Below are 20,688 nucleotides of genomic sequence, written 5' to 3' on the forward strand. Positions count from 1 at the left end.
CCGAATGCACTTCGAAAAAACATCAGTCAGAGGTTGCTTGTCCTGCTGCCCAAAAATGAAACCTGCATTTACCATTCCAGGTTACTTCAGGACTTTTTGGTGGCTCTACAAAGCTTTCACAATGTAATTAAGTTTACATAGATGAGCATTTTGCCCAGGAGACACCACATTTCAAGTGGGTGTATTGACTGGAATCTTCAACAGCCAGGATTGTTCACCCACTTTCCTTTCATATGAATATTAATGATAATTCGAATTCTTGCGGTCAACCATCAAGGTTGATTAATTGCAGTACGAATAGGGTTCTAATTGCTGCTTGCTTTCCTCCTGAGGCTTGAGCCGGGAGGTCATGTGTTTTAAACCTTGCTATTTTTAAATTTTGCCGATCTGTTGAATTTCCCTGTGTGTCCTTTCCCTCCCCCTCGCGCTGATACACCAGACGCGATCTTACCACGCTAGCAGTTAGAGATTTAATTAAACTGCCACGCATTACACCCACATCCACTTTGAGGAAAGGTGTACAGTACCTCTTAATATCTGTTGGTTCACAGTCACGAGCTGATTACTTGCTCGGACTCACTCTGGGGGCGTGGCCGATTGAAGGGCCGTCATCTCTAGGGACTGGGTAACAACAACAGCGGCCATCTTAGTGTGGGCTCGCTGGGAACGTCGCTCGGCCGACGTTATAAAGACAGGGCAAACCCAAATTTGCGCAGACTGCTTGCTTTCCTCCTGAGGCTTGAGCCGGGAGGTCATGCGTTTTAAACCTTGCTATTTTTAAATTTTGCCGATCTGTTGAATTTCCCTGTGTGTCCTTTCCCTCCCCCTCGCGCTGATACACCAGACGCGATCTTACCACGCTAGCAGTTAGAGATTTAATTAAACTGCCACGCATTACACCCACATCCACTTTGAGGAAAGGTGTACAGTACCTCTTAATATCTGTTGGTTCACAGTCACGAGCTGATTACTTGCTCGGACTCACTCTGGGGGCGTGGCCGATTGAAGGGCCGTCATCTCTAGGGACTGGGTAACAACAACAGCGGCCATCTTAGTGTGGGCTCGCTGGGAACGTCGCTCGGCCGACGTTATAAAACCAGACGCACATGGCTCCGCGCAGCGGACGCGCATTGCGGGAGCGCCGCTCGCGCGCCGGAGTCAAGCCAGAGTCCAGCCCGTCTGCGCCCGTCCGCGACAGGACGGGGCTCGGGGCAGGACACCACAGATCCACCTCCCAATCTCCTATGCTACCCCAGAACAATCAAAGTCTACGACATCAGTACACTAAAGCACACCTGCTGAATCTCGGTAAGCCCTCATCACCTCATTGTATGCATGCTACAGATCCGTTATCTTTACCCGCACAATGCAACATATGCCACCAACTACTTCCCAACGCTACCTCCATCTTAAACAAAACTCAGCACCTAAACATGATACTACTGAACTGCAGATCTATGCCTAAGCATAAAAATGAAATTCACGACCTGTTAATTCATGGAGACCTCGACATCGTGTTTCTAACTGAAACATGGTTAGAGGAAGCCTCCTCCCCAGAGATATTAGAGGCTATACCGAGTAATTATTGCCTGCTAAGAATCGACCGCCAGAAACAAAGGGGGGGAGGACTGGCAATGATTTTTAAAAATAACTTGGAGTGCACTTTAGCTGAACATAAAATCACGGATACGGAATGCGGAAGATTCACTATTAAATTAGACACCACCAACACCATTACAGGATTACTAATATATAGACCTCCTGGAGCTGCAACATCCTTTTGTAACCAACTCATTGAACTGGCCACCCAACTAGCCGTAAGACATAAAAATATCATCATATTGGGCGATCTCAACATCCACCTAGAAGACAGCCACTCTAAGGATGCGCAACTCCTTCTGAATGCTCTTAATACTATCGATCTGAAGCTCCTATCTATTCTACCTACGCATCAACAAGGGCATTTATTAGATCCTATATTTACAAACTGCATGGGCATTGAATCTTCCCCACCAGTTCCATTGATATGGTCTGACCATAGTATGGTGCCATTCAGAATAGCTAAAAATGTTATCACCAAGTCATATGCGAAAAATCCCCCTTACAAACGCCGAAACTTTAAAAAATGCACCCCTGAAATATTGCTGCAGGAACTTACCGATCACCCCCTGACTGCAGCCACGTCCCTACAGGAGGAATGGGACAACTTTGAAGCATGGATAACAAAAGCGTTAGACAAAACTGCTCCCTGGACGACCAAGCCCCCAGCTCGTCAAACTAAAAGTGCCCCCTGGTTCTCTGAAAAATTGAAAAAGGCTAAAGCACAATGCAAATTCATTGAACGAATGTGGAGGAAAGACTACGCCCCAGAACTCAAAGAAAAGTATAGAACTGAGCTGAAAAAATACCAAAAATTGGTACGAGTAGAGAAGAGTCTTTATTACAAATGCAGAATTATGGAAGCTAAAAACCCTACCAAAGAACTATTCGGTATCTATAAAGAAATCACCACACTATCTCGCTTGGATACTAAAGACACCTACTCCACGGAGACATGTGAACAAATAGCCGATTTCTTTGTGAAAAGGGTAGAAAATATTCATGCCACATTCACCATTAGCACCAGGTCAGATAACAATAAGGCAGAGACTCTAGACGTCCGCCCGCAAAAACCCCAGTTCACTAATTTCAGGACCCCTAATAAACTGGAATTGATGAATATCATAAACACCATTTGCTCTGGCTCCCCTATGGATGCCTGCCCTCCGGAACAGTACAAAATGGTCATGGAAAGCGTAATACTGGATCATATAAGCAACATGATCACAACCTCATTCCGTGAGAGCATCGTCCCGAGTAACTGGAAATCTGCCCAGGTAATACCACTAAAAAAGAAACCGAACATCCCAATTACCCAGCTTCAAAATCTGCGACCAATCTCACTTCTCCCTTTCTGTGCTAAGATCATAGAAAAGGTGGCCAATCTCCAACTCATGGAGTTTTTGGAGAAAGAATCTCTCCTCCACCCCTCCCAATCAGGGTTTAGAGCAGGCCATTCAACGGAGTCTGCCGTTCTGTTCTCCACCGAACAGATCCGGAAACTGGTGGATGAGGGAGAGACAGCAGCGTTGGTCCTGTTGGACCTAAGTGCAGCATTTGACACCGTGCTGCACACCACGCTGCTGTCTCGACTCTCAGACATGGGAGTTAAAGACTCTGCTCTCAAATGGTTCCAGTCATACCTCTCTGACAGAACTTTCCAACTTCACTGCCCTCCCTTCAAGTCATCTCCTCGCAGTGTTAGCCATGGGGTTCCACAGGGCTCAAGTCTGAGCCCTACCTTATTTAACATCTACATGGAACCCCTGGCACACATTGTAGAGAAATTTGGGGTGGGCATTGTCAGCTATGCTGACGACACCCAGTTGGTGTTCAAAATTACACCAGACAGCAGAGACTTAGCCTCCAACTTCTCAAACTGTATGCTAGGGATAGCGACATGGATGAACGCCAACTGCCTCCGTCTGAACGGAGATAAAACGGAGGTACTGATTGTAGGGAAGAACCCCTCAGTCTGGTCCCACGCCTGGTGGCCTAGCGAATTGGGAGAACTTCCTGTGCCTGCAGAGAAGGTGAAGAACCTCGGTGTCATGCTTGACCCAAATCTCTCAGGTAGAGCCCAGGTAAATAAAGTGACAGGGAAATGCTACAGCACCCTTAAAGTGCTGCGCAAAGTACTTGACCTGCTTCCAATTGAAGCAAGAAAAACTATAGTCCATGCCCTAATATCTCCCCATCTAGACTATGGTAACATTCTTCTACTGGGTCTTAATCAAAAGAGCCTGCACCAGTTACAATGCATACAAAACTCTGCAGCGCGACTGGTGCTCGGTCTCCCCCGTAGAGCATCGGCAAAAAATGCACTTGCCAAGCTTCATTGGCTCCCTGTTAAAGAAAGAATAATATTCAAAACTCTCTGCTACACACATCGTATTGCCCAAAACAAAGGCCCCAGCTATCTAAGAGGCCTCTTGACCATCCACAGACCAATCAAAAATCTTAGATCAGCGGGCACGATGCTGTTTAAAATCCCTCGCATCACCAAAGCGAAGATGGGAGGAAAATCCTTCCGCTTTTTGGCCACCAAGCTTTGGAATGCCCTGCCAATTCAGCTACGTATGGAACCATCTGAAACAAGATTCAGAGCCAGACTCAAAACTCACCTATTTCCCAAAAACTAATCCCCGTCTGCCTGTTCTCTTCCTTTAGGTGGTATTTGCATTTGCAGTCAGCGCGGGGACACACAGTTTTGTGCAGCCAGGCGCTTAATAAATGCTTATTATTATTAGGTCTTTTAGTGACCAAAGTGATAGAAATTTACTGAGCCTACATTATTAAAAGTGGTAAAGTGTTGCATCACCTGGAAGGCTTTGATACAGAAGCAGCCTGCCTAGACCACAGTACCCAGCTACAGTGTCAGACCACCATCAGGGCAAAACCAGTCCTAGTTTGCTTGTGTCTGGTTCAGGAAGGGCCTGCCTTAGCAGTTCCGGCTGGACCGTTCCCATGCGAAGTAGGGTCAAGACTGATGTGCATGTGGCTGGATCCAAACTGAGGTGGAATGGTGGGTTAAAGACGATGGTTTGGGATGCAGCCAGAGCAATTGCCAGAGGCTGAGATTAATTCATGCACTGCATCCATCACCTTGTTGTTTTTCTGTTTCTCACTTGAAGGCAGAGAATCCAGAAAGATCTCTCTCGACACGCTTAGCTGTTATCCTCTTGGCTCCATCAGCATACAACAGTAGCACATCCCAATGCATTAGTTTTTAAGGGTTTTATTGTGCCTTTAGTGTGTGTTCAATTAAAAAGTTCTAGCAGTTCACAGAAACTTAAAGCAGATCCATCATCATACCATGTTTCAAAAGCTTCAAAGTTCCTTTAAAGTAAAAGACAGAACATTGTGGTTTTACGATCAGGGCATTTGTGTTAACAGCATGAAAAGCGAAGCAGCTTTCAAAACACATAGAAATGGTGGCTATGCTACATCACCTATTTCTGTTTCAGTCTTTGTCCTGCTTTCTGAGGAAAGCTTCTTTTTTTAGTTTAATAATTTCATTTATTTGGGCATGAAAAAACCCATGACTGCTGGACAGAAGAGTTGTGCCAAACAAGAAAACAATGGCTAGGTACTGATTCATTTTTCATAATTATTACGCAGCAGAATTTCATAGTTAATACAATATACTATTATCAAGGAGGTCAATGTTTCACTTTTGGTAACTATACTGATAGAAAATGACTACTCTAAAAAACATACGTTTTGAGCTTTGCAATGACTTGGTCAGGGTTATTGTTGGCCGATGATAAACCTGACAGGCAAAGTGATTGATGTATCCTGCTTTTTGGAAAACCCCATTACTGCCCCAGAAGTTTACAAAGGGTGGATATGAGAGGTGGTGGTGGGGGGGGGGGGGGTAATAGGAAAGAGGTAACACAATTTGAGGGACAAATGTCTTTCATTATTCACCAGATAGGTATTTATTTTAAATTATTTACACAGAAGGAGCTATTATTCTGTTATTAATGGGAGAAAGCCATAATCAATATATATTAAAGAGTTTCAGTGAAAGACCTAGAAAGGGTCACATTGTACAGAACTATAGCCGAGCTTTATATTCCTTCAAAAAGGATGAGCAGGAAAAAATCTGCTTTAAATGGTTCAAGGATTTGACTTCACAGAGGAAGAATTGGGGAAGGGAATTCTGCAATTCATTCTCTTTCAATACATTCTAACAAAGATGGGATTTTTTTGAGTATCCACTGTATTGTACTCCAAAGAGGATTAGATTTTTTTTTTTTAACGATTAGTCAAGCAATGTGCTATGCGTCATAGCTATTGATAGTTGGATCTATGTTCTACTTCAATGCCTAAAATTAAAGCGTTATTGGTGTATGGTATGTAAAAACATCTTCGATATCTCCAAGTCTGTTGATGCACCTGATCCTGCTATTGCATTATAGGATCTTAGATGGTGCTTGTCTGCACTCCTTAAGAAACTTGTTTTTCACATTAAGTATTCGTATCAATTAAGCAAAAAACAGACTGGAAGAGTTCCATTTTGCTTACTTGTCAAGCCTTAAATTTGTAATGCATTAATAATACAAATGGTATAAACACAGGAGGCTCTGAAAGGAAAAGACTGATAATACGGATAAGAGGAATATACAGTGTTAAGGAGTAATAATAGAAGAATGTTTTAACAATCATTTTTATCTAATGTTTCAGTAAACATTCTGAATTGTACTGGTGATCCTTTTTTGGGTCTGTAAAATGTTGGACTTTTTTGCCATCCTGCCAAATAAAAATAATAGGAAATCAGGCCTATAAAAATATAGTCGCCCACTCGCAATTACAAGTAAAATGTTATCAGGACGAGCTATTTGCGATTAAAATCTGAAAGAAACAGGTTAGTATTAGATTCCTTACCTTAGAATATCCCCAGGCGTCAGACTGGATCCGGAAAATTTTGCGTAGCAGTACCCCTGCGCGTCGGTAGGCGTCGTCTGCGGCTCCGCGTCCGTCGGCGTCAGCGTCGTTGGCGCCGGGATGACGTCGGAGTACTTAGACACCGTCCTCGCGCACGGACGTCAGTTCTTTTTTCCGCGCCAGCAAGCGCAGGTCCGGAGCAAGTGGTACCCTTTAGTCACTTTTTGACTAAGCTTTTTCAATCCTTTTTGGATCTGTTTCGAGTCTACGACTCCATCGGTGCCGGTAGGGATGCCCAGGTTCAAGCCCTGTGCTGACCCCCACCGCCGGTGCCTACATTGCCTGGGCCCCGACGACGATGACCAATCGTGCCCCGACTGCCGGGCCCTGACGTCGAAGGCTCGGCGGGAGCGGTCCCGCAAGTGCTTCGATCTCTGGCAATCGGCCCCGCGCCGCTCGAGGTCCCGGTCCGGAAGGAGGTCGAGGGACCGGTCGCTGGGCCGGAGTCATCACAGCTCGGCGAGTCGACACCACTCGTCGCGCTCCAAGTCCTCAGATAAGAGGCACAAGAAGTCGAATAGGCGACATCGCTCTTCTGACCCCTCCCCTCCCCTCTCCTCTCCTCCCCCCCCACGACGCTCAAGCGATGCGGCCAGGGGTTCGGGTGACTCCACCGCAGGCGTCGCGGCATGCTCCATACCCGCCGGTCCCTGGGCAGAACGTGACGCCGGAGGAGATCGATGCCTTCCTCATGGCCATGAGGTCGCTCTCTCCTCCGCCAGGATCCGCGGCACCTTCGGGCCCAGCGGACCCGACTGGGAGCCCAAGCGGGCCAGGTGCTTCGGCCCGGCGCTGTCGGCGACTTCGGTCCCGACGCCGCAAGGCCCCACTGGATCCGGGTCGCCACTGATGACCTTACGACCCCGCCGGCGTCGACCCCTAGGGTGTCACCCCCGGCGCCGTCCTCAGACGAAGCCGTACCTGGTCCAACCCTCGGTCCGGGGGGGGCGTCTGAGGACCCCCTGGCAGTGCCAGTCATTTGAGGACTGGACACAGGAACTAGGGGAAGCCAGTGACCTGGATACCTCCCCAGACACTGGTTTTCTCTCCCCTCCTACCGTGGCTACGGAGGAGGGGGCAGCTTAAAGTGTGGTGCTGATGAGGGCAGCCAAGGCCTTGGCTCTTGAGCTCCCCGTCGCAACAGTGAGGTCCAAAATCCTCACAGAGGTCCTTAAACCGCAGGTAAGCTCCCCAGAGCCTCTACTGCCGTTTAATGAGGCTCTCACAGACGTCCTGTTGGGCACTTGGTCCGGGCCCACTACAGGCCTTCCTGTAGATAGGAACGTCGCTAGGCGCCACCGCCCAGCTCCGGGCGACCCTAGTTTCTTGTCCACCCACCCCACCCCCGAAAGACTGGTTATCCAGGCCTCTACCTCCCAATCCACATTCCCGACAGCACCACCAGATCAGGAATCCAAGCGCTATGAACAGTTCAGAAAGAAGATGTCTCCTCCCTTAGTTTGGGGTTGCGGTCAGTCAACACCGCGTGCCTCTTGGGCCGTTACACCCACTCTCTATGGGATACGGTTGCGGCCATGCTGCCTGAGTGCCCGGAGGGAGCCCGGGCAGAACTCACTCAAGCCCTTGCGGAGGGAAGGGACGCAGCGCGGTACTCTAGCAGATGTGGACTGGATACCACGGACTCGCTAAGAAGAGCGATTTCCACGTCTGTGGCGGTTTGCCGCCAGGCCTGGCTGAGGTCCGCCAACTTTTCGGCCGATGTCCAAAACACCCTTATGGACATGCCGTTTGATGGCAGCCACCTCTTCGGTGGCAAGGCAGATCATGCGCTGGAATGCTTTAAGGACTCCAGGGCTATGGCCAAGTCCTTGGGCCTTTCAGCCCCGTGCCAGCAATCTTCTGCCCAGCACTCCTTTCGTGGCCATGGAAGGGGTGCTCCCACACATCCTGCCAGCCACGGGCCGCAGACTAACATTCAGCGCGGTGGCGGACGTGGTTACCGTCGCGGCGGTAACAGGGGACAACGGCGCGGCCAGTCCACATCCACCCCTGCAGCATCCGCCTCAAAGCCTTCCTAGTCAGAGCTTTCAGGCCCATGTGACGCCAGTGGAGGGCAGGGTTCACCATCACCTCCTCCACTGGCGCTCCATCACATCGGACAGGTGGGTGCTGCAAATCGTCTGAAGGGGCTACTCCCTCCCCTTCGAGGCGATCCCTCCAGCCATGCCACTGCAGTACCACCGCGTGTCGGGGGGTCACTTCCAACTTCTGCAAGAGGAAGTTACGGCCCTCTTGGCCAAGGGGGCCATCAAGCGCGTTCCGGGGCCAGAAGTAGGGTGTGGTTGTTACTCCCACTACTTTCTGGTTCCCAAGAAGGGCAAAGGGGGCCTACGCCCTATTTTGGACCTCCAGAACTTCAACGGCTTCCTCCGGAAGCAGTTCAAGATGCTGACTTTGGCTCAGGTCTTAGCTGCCCTAGACCCAGGAGACTGGATGGTAGCGTTGGACTTGCAGGACGCCTATTTCCACATCCCCGTCCTGCCGGCCCACCGGCGTTACCTGCGGCTCACGGTAGGCCACGAGCACTTTCAGTTTACCGTGCTCCCCTTCAGCCTTACCAGCGCCCCACGTGTGTTCACGAAAGTGAAGGCAGTGGTCGCAGCTTGTTGGACCCGGTCCTTTGGGCAGGTTCACCCCGTGACTTTTTGCTTTTTCCTAGCCTGTTTTTGGATCCTGGATTGGTGATTTTAGGCCTCTGCGCACTTTTTCACTGTGGTGCAGTGTAAAGTGTGTGTGCTCTCTGTGTAGGTGTGGTGAGTGACCTGCCCTCCCATAGGAATGAATGGGGAATATGTATGCCCATGGTAGATTCCTGATGCGTGGGGAGTGCAGGGTCGAGTTTGATATGTGTGAACTCGTGAGAAGGAATGCTGCAGAATGGTGTATGCGGCATGGCTGTGTCTAGTCTAGAAGCGCCACTTTTAGAAGTTGGCATAATTGTGTAGTGAGTCTGCTGGCACGTGATTGGCTGATGGGCCTGGCCCAGGAGTGCCTGGGCCTGCTGGTAGATAGACTGTCTGGTGAGTAGGACGGGGTCTGCAGGGCCCCGGAGGAGGGGGTCTGAGTCAGCCGTAGATGAAAGGCCCCCATCTGCTGTTAGGGAGGGGAAGAAAGAGCGTCTGGTGGAACCAGGCTGTGCCTGTCGGCCCACCCCTGATGGCTCTCCCTCCTGATGGCCCACTGTCACCTCTGACCTGAGGCTGACAGGAGAGGGAAACCAGATACACCCAGGGCTTAGGGGCTCGCTTACACAAAGACTTCAAAAGACTTCAAAGCCTTTTCTGGGTATAAGAAGGGGCTGTGTTCCCTTCCAATTTGTTCTTGTTCTCTGACTTGAATCTGCCAGGGGCATGCTGCTGCTTGGGTTCAGGGGAATCCCTGAGTCCTGCCCAGCCCCTGGACCTCTGAAGGACTTTCCTGGACTCCTGGGGGACCCCTCTGCCTTGCTGGGCTGATGGGGGGACTTTGCTTTGCCCCTTGGACGCCCTGGGACCATTGGCAGCATGGAGAAGCTGCATTTTCCTTCAAGAGGCCTTTTTCCTGTTGCTAGCGCTTGAGGGCGCTCTTTCTGGACTTTCTAGCGCTTAGGAGCACTTTAGTTCGCTGATAGCGCTGGAAGCGCTGACATTTCTTGCCCGTAATTATTTGGTTATTTACGAGTGCCCACCTCGCTTAATTTTTAATTGAAAGACCCTCTCCGGGGCCGTGGACGAAGCCACGAAGGGGGCCGCGACCTGATTGGCCGTCCCTCGGTGGGAGCCGCGCTCTGATTGGATATTGGCTGTGGGCCTGTCCCCGAGAGCCGCGCTCCGATTGGCTGACTGGCCGAGGAAGTTGCACGTCAGCGGGAGGCTCGTCCCAAAGGCCGCGCTGGGATTGGCCCAGCGCTCGTGGAGTGCTGGAGGAGAAGAGGGTGATAGCGAGAATGGCCGCCCGGGGCTCCTGTGATCTGGAGGGAGCCCCGGGAGAGAGAGGAGGACGTCGTTCTCGCCTCCCCCGGCCGGGGGGAAGCCATGGTGGGCCCGTCCGGTCTCCCGTGAGGAGAGGGAGACCGGAGCTGCTGCGCTGAGGAAGGCGTGCCGAGGAATGGCTGCTGGGGCTCCCGTGTGCTGAGGGAGCCCCGAGTGAGAAGAGCGGAGGGGGCGCGAGGCACATGGTTGGTGCCTGCCCCTACCGCAGCCGGCTTGAGTGAGCCGCCGCCCGGAGGAGCCCCGCACCAGAGCCCGGTGAGTAAGAAGGGCTGGGGGGGCTCCGTGCAGCCTCTCATGGTGCCGATGGAGGCACAGAGTCAGGGCGGCCCCGATTGGCAGCAGGCTGCCCCAACGTTTGAGAGCCCAACGAGGCTCCGGGGGCCTATTTGTTTTGAGAGCCCCGAGAGGATCTTGCCTGGCATTTAGTTATATTGAGTCCCCCGGGGGGGACTCCAACGACGGGGCCAACATTGTTTTTAGAGCCTTGAGAGGCGCCCTGCTCCATGATTGTTTTAAAGAGCCTGTGTGGCTCCAACGTGGACCTAGCTGTTTGTAGAGCCTGTGGGGCTCCAGCGTGGCGCAGTTTGCGCCTGAGGGCCAGTGAGGGCCCTGGCGCCGTGTTGATGATTCTCCAGCTGCCCAGCAGTTAGTGGGCAGCTGCACCGTTTAGGCGCAATTTCAGGAGAGAGTCCCTGTGTGGGACAGCGAGGGCACCTTGGTGCCAGGCCTTCCCAGCTGCGCAGCACTTAGTGCCAGCTGCAGCGTTTAGGCCCTTGTGAGTGTTCCCAGGGGCCCAGCAAGTAGTGGGCCCCTGCCTCGTTTAGGCCCCTGACATCGAGACTCAGGGCGTTCTAGCCCCAACAAGGCCAGATGGCCTAGGGACTGCCACAGGTGGTGGCTTATGTAGGTTGTGCGCAATTGTATGGTTATTTGCACCTTTGAATGTGATTTCTTGCATCATGTCTTATTCCTGCACCTCTGAATGTTTTTAGACATCATGTGACTTTTGCGCTACTGTATTATTATGGTACCTCTGAATGTATTTGTATTGCATCATGTGCTTTATTCTTAACACCGCTGAATGTGTAGGTTTACGCATTATGTGTTTTTCTTTACTACTCCTCTGAATGTATATTTATGCATCATGGGTAATGTGTTCTTTCTTAGACCCCTAAATGCTGAGTGATACTTAGGGGGTTGTTCTTTTTAGTACAGGTGGTCCTAGTGAGGTCCTGGTCCCCTGCGTGACAGTCTCCTAAGGGTTTAGGGTTGCGTAGGTGGTACTTACCTGTTCCCAGTAGTTACTGGATGTGATCTATAACTGTTACTTTGTGTTACAGTGAAGTTTATATACTTTTATTCTAATTTCTGACAAGTATTTCTATATCTGCAAAGTGTTGATTCTGACAGTGGCCCATGTGGCCCTGTCTTGTAAATAATCCCTTGTGAATATTGCCGTGCCAGTTGGCACAATGTACATGTGTGATTTCTATCCGATATGCTTTGACAATACAAAAGTTATTTTAATATAACCTTGTGTGGAGTCTCTTTTGTGGTGTACCTAGTATGTTGTCGCTGTTGTGCGCTGACGCAAATGCTTTACACATCGCCTCAGAGTTTAGCCTAGACTGCTCGTGCCAAGCTACCTAGAGGGTGAGCAGGGGTTATTCTTGGCGTGTGACTTCCTTGCCCTGACTAGACTGGTGGTTTCTGCCTGGCTTTGGCATCAGCCTTAGCCTACCAGAAATAGCCGGTTCTAACACAGCTCATCTGCGCAGGTTAGGGGTTTCAGTCTTCCCCTACCTTGACGACTGGTTGTTAAAGGCGGGCTCGCCCCAGACAGTCGTCAGCCACCACCAGACTACGGCCGACCTCCTGCACCTGCTGAGGTTCTCCATCAATGTGCCGAAGTCGCACCTGTGTCCCTCTCAGAAGCTCCTCGTCATCGGAGCGGTTCTGGACTCGGCGCGGTTTCGGGGTTATCGTCCCGAACAGAGGGTTCGGGATATTCAGGCTCTGATTCCGATCTTTCAGACTTTATCCCGAGTCTCGGTCAGGTTGGCGCTGCGGCTTCTGGGGCTGATGGCCTCCTGCATCCTTCTGGTGCATCACGCCAGGTGGCGGATGCGGGCTCTGCAGTGGGACCTGAAGTTTCAGTGGGCCCAGCATCAGGGCAACTTGTCCGATCATGTCTTGATCTCGGAGGGCACTGCAAGACAGCTGCAGTGGTGGCTCACGGACCGCGATTGGGTCAGCGGCTGATCCCTCTCCCTACCCCAACGTAACGGACGCGTCCCTCCAGGGCTGGGGGGGCCACATGGGAGAGGCGGAGATCAGAGGCCTCTGGTCTCCGGCGGAGTCCCGGCTCCACATCAACCTTCTGGAGCTGCGGGTGATCCGGCTTGCACTGAAGGCATTCCTCCCCTCTGTCCGGGGGGAGTGTAGTGCAGGTGGTCACGGACAACACCACCGTGTACTGCAACAAACAGGGCTGGTGGGGTCGTGGACCCTTTGCCAGGAGGCTCTGCGCCTCTGGCAGTGGCTGGAACATCAAGGCAGGACCCTGGTGGTTCAACACCTGGCAGGTTCCCTGAATGCCAGGGCGGATGAACTCAGCCGTCGGTGCATGATGGATCACGAATGACGTCTGAACTCGGACGTGGCGCAAGGCCTCTTACAGCAGTGGGGAGAGCCTTGGTTAGATCTATTCGCCACAGAAGAGAACGCGCAATGTCATCAGTTCTGCGCATTGGAATTTCCAAGGCGGCACTCGCTCGGAGACGCTTTTCGTCGCGAGTGGAGTTGCGGTCTGTTGTACGCCTTTCCGACTATACCACTTCTGCCCAGAGTGCTGAAAAAGATCAGGCGCGACCAGGCCCAAGTCATCCTTGTGGCTCCGGACTGGGCACGAAGATACTGGTATCCCGAGCTACTCAGCATGTCAGTCGATCCCCCGATTCGTCTTCCTCTTCAGGAGGACCTTCTGTCGCAGCAGCATGGGACGGTCCTCCACCCGAACCTGTCCAGTCTCCACTTACATGCGTGGAGATTGAGCGGCGGCAGTTGTGGCCATTTGACTTGCCTCCTGAAGTCTGTAATGTGATTCTGGCAGCCAGGCGTCCCTCCACAAAATCGGTATACGCCTGCAGGTGGAACAAATTTGTGGCATGGTGCACAGCAAAGGCTGTGGATCCCCTTTCTGCCCCTCTTTCAGAGGTTCTCCTCTTTCTTCTTTCTCTTGCCCAGCAGGGTTCTGCTCTGGGGACTCTAAAGGGCTACCTCTCTGCCATTTCTGCCTTCTTAAGGCTCCCTGACAAGCCCTCTTTGTTCAAGTCCCCGGTTGTAAATAGGTTTTCGAAGGGCATCACTCATATGTTTCCTCCTGTTCCTTTCGTGATGCCTCAGTGGGACTTGAACCTTGTTCCGACTTATCTGATGAGCGCTCCCTTCGAGCCACTTCATAACTGTCCTCTTCGTCTCCTTACTCTTAAGACTGCATTCCTGGTTGCCATCACCTCTGCCAGGAGAGTGAGTGAGCTCCAGTCTCTTTCTTCTCAACCTCCCTTCCTTTCTGTCCATCCGGACAAAGTTGTGTTGCAAACGCAACCCTCTTTCCTGCCCAAGGTAGTCACAGCCTTCCACATCGGGCAGTCCATCACCTTGCCCACCTTCTTTCCGCCTCCGCATCCCTCGAAAGAGGAAGAGAGGCTCCACCGTCTGGACCCAAAACGTGCGCTCTCATATTATCTGGATCGCACACGCCAGTTACAGTGGATGACCAACTCTTTGTTGGTTACGTGGGCGCTAAGAAGGGACAGGCGGTGCACAAACGGACCATTTCTCGATAGGTCGTCTTGTCCATAAAGGCTCGTTACTCTCCGGTTAAAAGGAGCCTCCTGTGGGGCTATGTGCCAATTTCACTCGGGCCACGGCGGCTACTACTGCCCTGGGTCGGGGAGTCCCTTTGAAGGACATCTGTCAGGCAGCTACGTGGGCCTCGCTGCACACGTTCGCAAGACACTACTACCTGGACAGCCAAGTCCGGAGAGATGGGTCTTTCGGCCGTTCCGTTCTCCAGGACTTTCTGGTGTGATCATTGGTTTGCAGACCCACCACCGGGGTTGGTATTGCTGGGGTATCTAGTCTATGGTAAGGAATCTAATACTAACCTGTTTCTTTCAGATGCACAAGTTACTTACCTTCGGTAACAATATATCTGTAAGAAACAGTAGTTAGTATTAAATTCCTTACCACCCCACCTATCCTCCCAGTTCTGCGAACCGATATCTAGGGTTAAGGTCATCCCCTTTCAGGGCCCTAGTTTTTATGGCACCAGTGTTGGTTTTTATCATGGCTCTGCGTTTCTGGCACGGAAAAGCTGTGTATAAGAACGGACGTCAGCGCGCGAGGGCAGCGTCAAAGTACTCCGACAACCTCATCCCGGCGCCAACGACGACGATGCAGAGCCGCAGACGACGCCTACCGACGCGCAGGGGTACTGCTACGCAAAATTTTCCGGATCCAGTCTGATGCCTGGGGATATTCTAAGGTAAGGAATCTAATACTAACTACTGTTTCTTACAGATATATCGTTACCGAAGGTAAGTAACTTGTGCCTCAGGCTGGAAAGGAACAGGTGTTCTGTTCATTAATGAGCAATAAAGATGCCATTAAATCTCGTTTTTAATTAGACACATCTGCTGTCTGTTCAAGGAAAAGGGTCAAATATCAGTTTGCCTTTTAACTAATTGCTGCCTGGAAAAGGAGGTTTATTTTTCCCTCTTACTAGAGTTAGAGGTTTTTGTCAAGTGAGCTGTCTGAAGATTTTAGTTATTTTTCTCTAACACATAACATTTAAATAAATAACCTGTAAAGTAATGTTACAAATATTTCAAACTATATCAGGAATTACAAAAGCAAATGTTTTTGTAATTGAAAAGTGTGATGCAAACAGAGTTAAATATGAACAAAACAAAACAAAACACTTTACTTGGTGATGTGCAAGTGAAACATATTTGCAGAAACTCTACATTTCCAAACATTATTGTTTTTACACTATATAGTTTTATCAGTAAAGCTGCATGTCAGTGGAAAGGTTTGTGGCCATTTCAGTGTAAAATCTGCTGCTACCACTTTATAATTTAGTTATGTATTTATTAAAAGTGACTGTTTTTAAACATGATTTGAGAAAAATTCCTGCCCCCGCCCTGATGAAAATGCTGTTAATGAACTAAGAGGCAAGTCAGGGGTGAGGCTATCTTTGTATTATATATGGAAAGAAAGTTTAGTCTATTAAATCAAACAAAAGAGTTTTTTGTACAGCAGACATGTTGAATTCACACATTTGAAGGTGCTCTTATATGTGACAATGAAGAAAATAGCGGTTCAATGAATTAAAATATTTGCCTACGATCACATCATTTGAAACCAGTTTATGGGTCAAGAGCATTACAAATAGGTTGAGTAGATTATTTAAGTGACTACACCTGCAGGTCTAGTAACATTATTAGGATATTTCGAGGCCTAGAAATGTGTGATGTAGGGCAACTTTCATACAATATCTTAGAAAACTACCAGAGCACAAAAATCAAGACCGAGAAAAGAAAGTGAGCTCCAGGCAAATAGCAATTTAACTGTAACAAGTAGAAGAGGTGGGGCAAATTATTATTATCAAATTCTATTTGTGCATGTTCCTTGTGTCTTTGCAAGGAATGCGAAATTGTAACAAGTGTACTTTAGCTGGCCCTGGGAAGCTTATACTGCACGTATCTGCTGATCGTCCCAAGCAGATGCCGGTACTTACCTAAATAAAACCTTAGAAAACATGAAGGGGTCATATTCTTAAACATCATAATCTGGAGCCAGGGGTTCTTGTACTGGATCTGAGGGATGTTGAAAAATACAAACTTTCTGCAGAGAAAAAAACATTTTAAAGACCTTATATTTTTATATTTTACTTTTGCATACAATATTTTTAACCACATTAGAGGTTAGGTTTTCCACCCAGTTTGTAAAACCATTTCATGATTGCTCCAGAGGAGGCATAACAAATAAAACACAAAAACAAACTTCATTTTTTTTAAAAAGACGCCCCTTCAGCAGCAATAACTTAACGTTCCATATCTACTATCTATTTTCAGCAGCACTTGCTTCTATGCTTGTCCTACCACACACCCTTAATAATTCAACCTTTTTACATGAAGCCTGAATGTTCTTTAGCTGCATATCTAGCGATATATGACATGTGAAACTCACAGGGTGTGAAACGTCAGTATTGTGCCTGGTGCAACAAAAAATTTTACTAGGGTGTTGAAAAGTAATCTTTGTAACAAAGTACGTGTGACAAACTGTATTAAGTCATTAGACAGTCAGAATCACAGTAAGATACTTTGACAAGCATCAAGTGGGGTATTAAAAGAGCTTAGGTTATACTAAATACAATGTAAAATGGGACATATATAGGCATGGCACCTATCGGTTGCCATATTACAGGAAAAGAATTAGAATTGAATTTAGCAAGGCAGAGATATGGTGTAGCAAGTTTTAAAGAAGTCTGACAAACTGTACAATTAATGGTAAACTAAGACATCAAAAATCAACATAATATTCATACAAGAAGGACAATAACACCCAAAGACCAATCACAATGTTTTCTAAAGGGCCTTTTCTGTATTCGTAGGGTCCGCTAATAGACTGCATAATGCAACCAGATATACTGCTAGATGTAACTTCTGATTAACAGCATGGGCGTGTTCTTCGATACAATTACTTTGCTGGAATATTAATTACACAGCAAACACAACAAGATAATAGACGGAGTGCTGAAACTTTTCAAGCACTCACCCCCAGTCAAGAGATCTGGGTTTAATCCATTGTTCTTTTGCTCACTATACCACCCCAGTTTGGACCGAGCATATGCATATCAGTCTTGACACTGCTCCTGCTGGGAATAGTTAAGCCCAAACTGCCAAGCCAGGTCCTCCCTAGACCAAAAACAAGCCTCCTGGGACTGGTGTCGGGGTATCACTCATCAGCCAGGCTAGCTTGAATCCAGTTGCACAGCGAGCAAGGGACCCACATCTAGGCATGATGGGGGTGATCTTGATTCACAAATGTGCGGCATATATGATTTAGTAATTATGCAACAAAAATACTACCTTTAAATCCAGCATTTACAATTTACAGTACATCTTCATACCCTTTTCATACCACTCTTAGTTTAGTAACTGACGTCTTTTCTAGGACACCCAGATCCACAAATTGCCCGACTGCAAACCAAAATAAATAAATAAATAAATAACTATTGGTGTTGCCAATGCATGATGCTTAGTTCCATCCTTAGGAATAACCTCCAGATTGAATTTCCACTTACAGCCAATTTACGCTGGTTTCATAGGAAACTGAGACCAGTAGGACACCGGTCCCAATAATGTACAGCAGCCACTACAGAGAAACTTGGTCACAGCACACTAAAGAAATGGATAAAACCATCAAGTATTACAAGTGATATCCAGTAGAATATGGGATGTCCTCGACCATTGCTTCCTTCACACTTGTGAATGTAGCTTCATGTGTTACCCTTCCTGAGTTTTGACAGATTGTTGCAACTTGCTTATAAATGCTCTTTCTAGCAACAAAGGTCCGGTCTCATGTGCCTCCACCAAGAGCAGAAGTGTACCTCCCTCCTCTCGCTCTGTAATCCCTCTGCACAATAGGGCTACATCCTCGCCTATTAAAATATGCAAGAAGCTGAAGACCTGGCTCTTCTACTATTTACCCATGGCAGACTCACTCACCACTCCTGCAGACCCACACCTCTTCTGGATACCAAACCAGAGGATAAGCCACGCTTTACAACCCAGCTAACATAACAACTGTATATTCCAGCTCAAGCCCATCAACTTCTTTGATAACAGTGAACTGGCATTTTAACCATATTAATGTCGCTCTAGGTCCCCTCTCCCTTGTTAAGTGATAATTCACTAAACAGTGATTATTGCAATGCTCTGCTGATTTCAGCTAACAAAGCGTCACTGAGCAGACAGCAAGTGGTCCAAAATACTGCAGCTCTACTGGTCTCCAATGCTCCTCCCCTTACCTACTCCCGCCCCCTTTTGCAGAGCTTGCATTGGCTCCCAGTGCGGAAGCGGATCCATTTCAAGATCTCTTGCATTGTGCACAAACCCCTGAACGGCAAAGGCCCCAGTTATCTGGCAGAAAAATTCACGAAATACCAGCCTCTCAGGGCGCTACGCTCAGGAACCAAATCTATACTAGTAGTTCCACGCTGTAAAAAATCCCGGTTGGGTGGGAAAGCATTCTTGTATTTAGCCCCTACATTTCGGAACCAACTACCCATCCATCTGCGGTAGTCCTCTGATCACCAGCAGTTCCATAGACTCCTTAAGACAGCATTGTTTTGATATGTTACTCTTCCTTGGCCGATGAAAGCAGTCCTTTAGCGCAGAGATACCCCTTGGGAGGAAATTCAGGCGCTTTATAAACTAATAAATATCAAATTCCTGTTCTCAAGGCACAGTCTCACCTGATCTAACCTTAGACATGAAGGTGAATCTACGTTGGGTAGACCTTCAGTTAAAAGTCTTCACTGTAGTGTAAAAGGTTGCACTAGGTTCGTCACACATTACCCTCAAACCTCTGAGAACTGCATTTGGGTTTCTGCTCAATTACCAAACAGAACAAGAAAGTGCAACTTTTACACAGTTTAAGATTCCAAACTCTAAAACTACTTATCAAATTCGAACGGCTAATAGGAAAACTGTTAGAGGGTATCTTATTCTAAAAATCCACATTTTTTCTGCAAAAATATGATGCATCAGGGAACGCTGCATAACGAGATTTATTGTTTTATTTATTTATGCATTTTTATAAAACGCAGCCTTTACCCGAATGTGTCAGAGCGCTTTACAGTGGAACCAGTTACGTTACATGAGAGAAATGTTACAAAATAGAACATACAAAAATAGCAAGACACAGAATCGAACACAGCAGGCAAGAGGAACACAATATCCAACACAGCAAGCAAGGAATGTACATAAATAAATAAATACATATTACAAATTTACAATGCCCGCCCCCTCCCTTGTTGGCGAGAGGGTCATATCACCCCTTACACATGCGAGTGTCAGAGTCGTACCTGGCTCCCTCCGCGCGCTCCCCGTGCGTGTTGTAATTGACGGTCATGACCTTCACCGAGCTCTTGAAGACTATCTTGCCCTCCTGCAGGTAGGCCAGGGTGCGGCGGATCGGGAAGCGCCCCTTCATCGGCATCTTGGAGGGCAGCAGGCGGCAGAACCGGAGGAGTGAAAACAACCCGGTACTCGCGCCTGCTGGAGATACCACCAGCAGCACGCGGCCGCGGAGAGTCCTGGGAAGTGTAGTCCGAACGCAGCAGCCGCTGACCCGGAAGTAAATTCTAGCTTCTACACGGACTTGATTACATCCTCCACAGGTGAGACTAGAGCGTATACATTCCATTTCAACGCAGAGCTAGGAAGTGAACGAGGAGCTTCGTGCCTCTGGAATAGAAAACTGAAATTCGCGGCATTTCAAAAAGCTGTATGTTGCGCTAACTGAGGGAAAAAAAAGTGCTTCTGTTTTTTAATCTATATCTAAAACCTAGTTATTCAAAAATGAGAGTTAGTTTGTATTTTATGTTTTATTTTATGGTTTTAAAATCATCCCGTCCCCAATTTAATGTCCAGTACTGCTACAATGTTAAATAGAAAGTCAGTCCTTTAGTCAAGTAGTTTAACTGCCCGTAAATAATGAATTTGAAATGACTTATTTGGCCTATGTGCCCAACAGCCCATTTCCACAGCTGTATTTATTTAGAATCTTGGAAAGTACCATATGTCTCTATTAAAGCCAATGAAGGTCCCTTCTGCGGTCGTTGACTGTCTGAGACCAGCTAAAATTTGTGTTGTTAAGCGTCCAATCTATGTATGATGCTCGCAATTGGGCCAAATGTACTAAAGGATTTTGCGATTGCAAACCCATTTTATTCTGATGTCAAATGTTTTGGGGCTAATTCACAAAAGCATGTTAGAGTATCAAAGAGTCCTATTTTATGTGCCCTCACGTGCCTTTGTGAACAGGTCCCTTTGTTTTTGGAATTCACACTCTT

At 48.3% G+C, this 20,688-nt stretch overlaps 1 protein-coding gene across 1 annotated transcript in view; it reads right to left on the reverse strand.

The window, feature by feature from the left end:
• The window catches only part of MRPS25 (mitochondrial ribosomal protein S25), a 37,362-nt gene extending 17,407 nt beyond the window's left edge, over positions 1–19,955 (reverse strand). Inside the window, exons 1-2 of the mRNA XM_078661703.1 lie at positions 19,699–19,955; positions 16,345–16,451 (exon numbers count right to left, since the gene is read on the reverse strand). Coding sequence (XP_078517829.1) covers positions 16,345–16,451; positions 19,699–19,832 — 241 coding nt within the window. The 5' untranslated portion in view covers positions 19,833–19,955. The remainder of the gene's footprint in view (positions 1–16,344; positions 16,452–19,698) is intronic.
• Between the last annotated feature and the right edge of the window lie 733 nt (positions 19,956–20,688).

This window comes from Lissotriton helveticus, chromosome 9 (assembly GCF_964261635.1).
Source record: "Lissotriton helveticus chromosome 9, aLisHel1.1, whole genome shotgun sequence".
Lineage (NCBI taxonomy): Eukaryota > Metazoa > Chordata > Amphibia > Caudata > Salamandridae > Lissotriton > Lissotriton helveticus.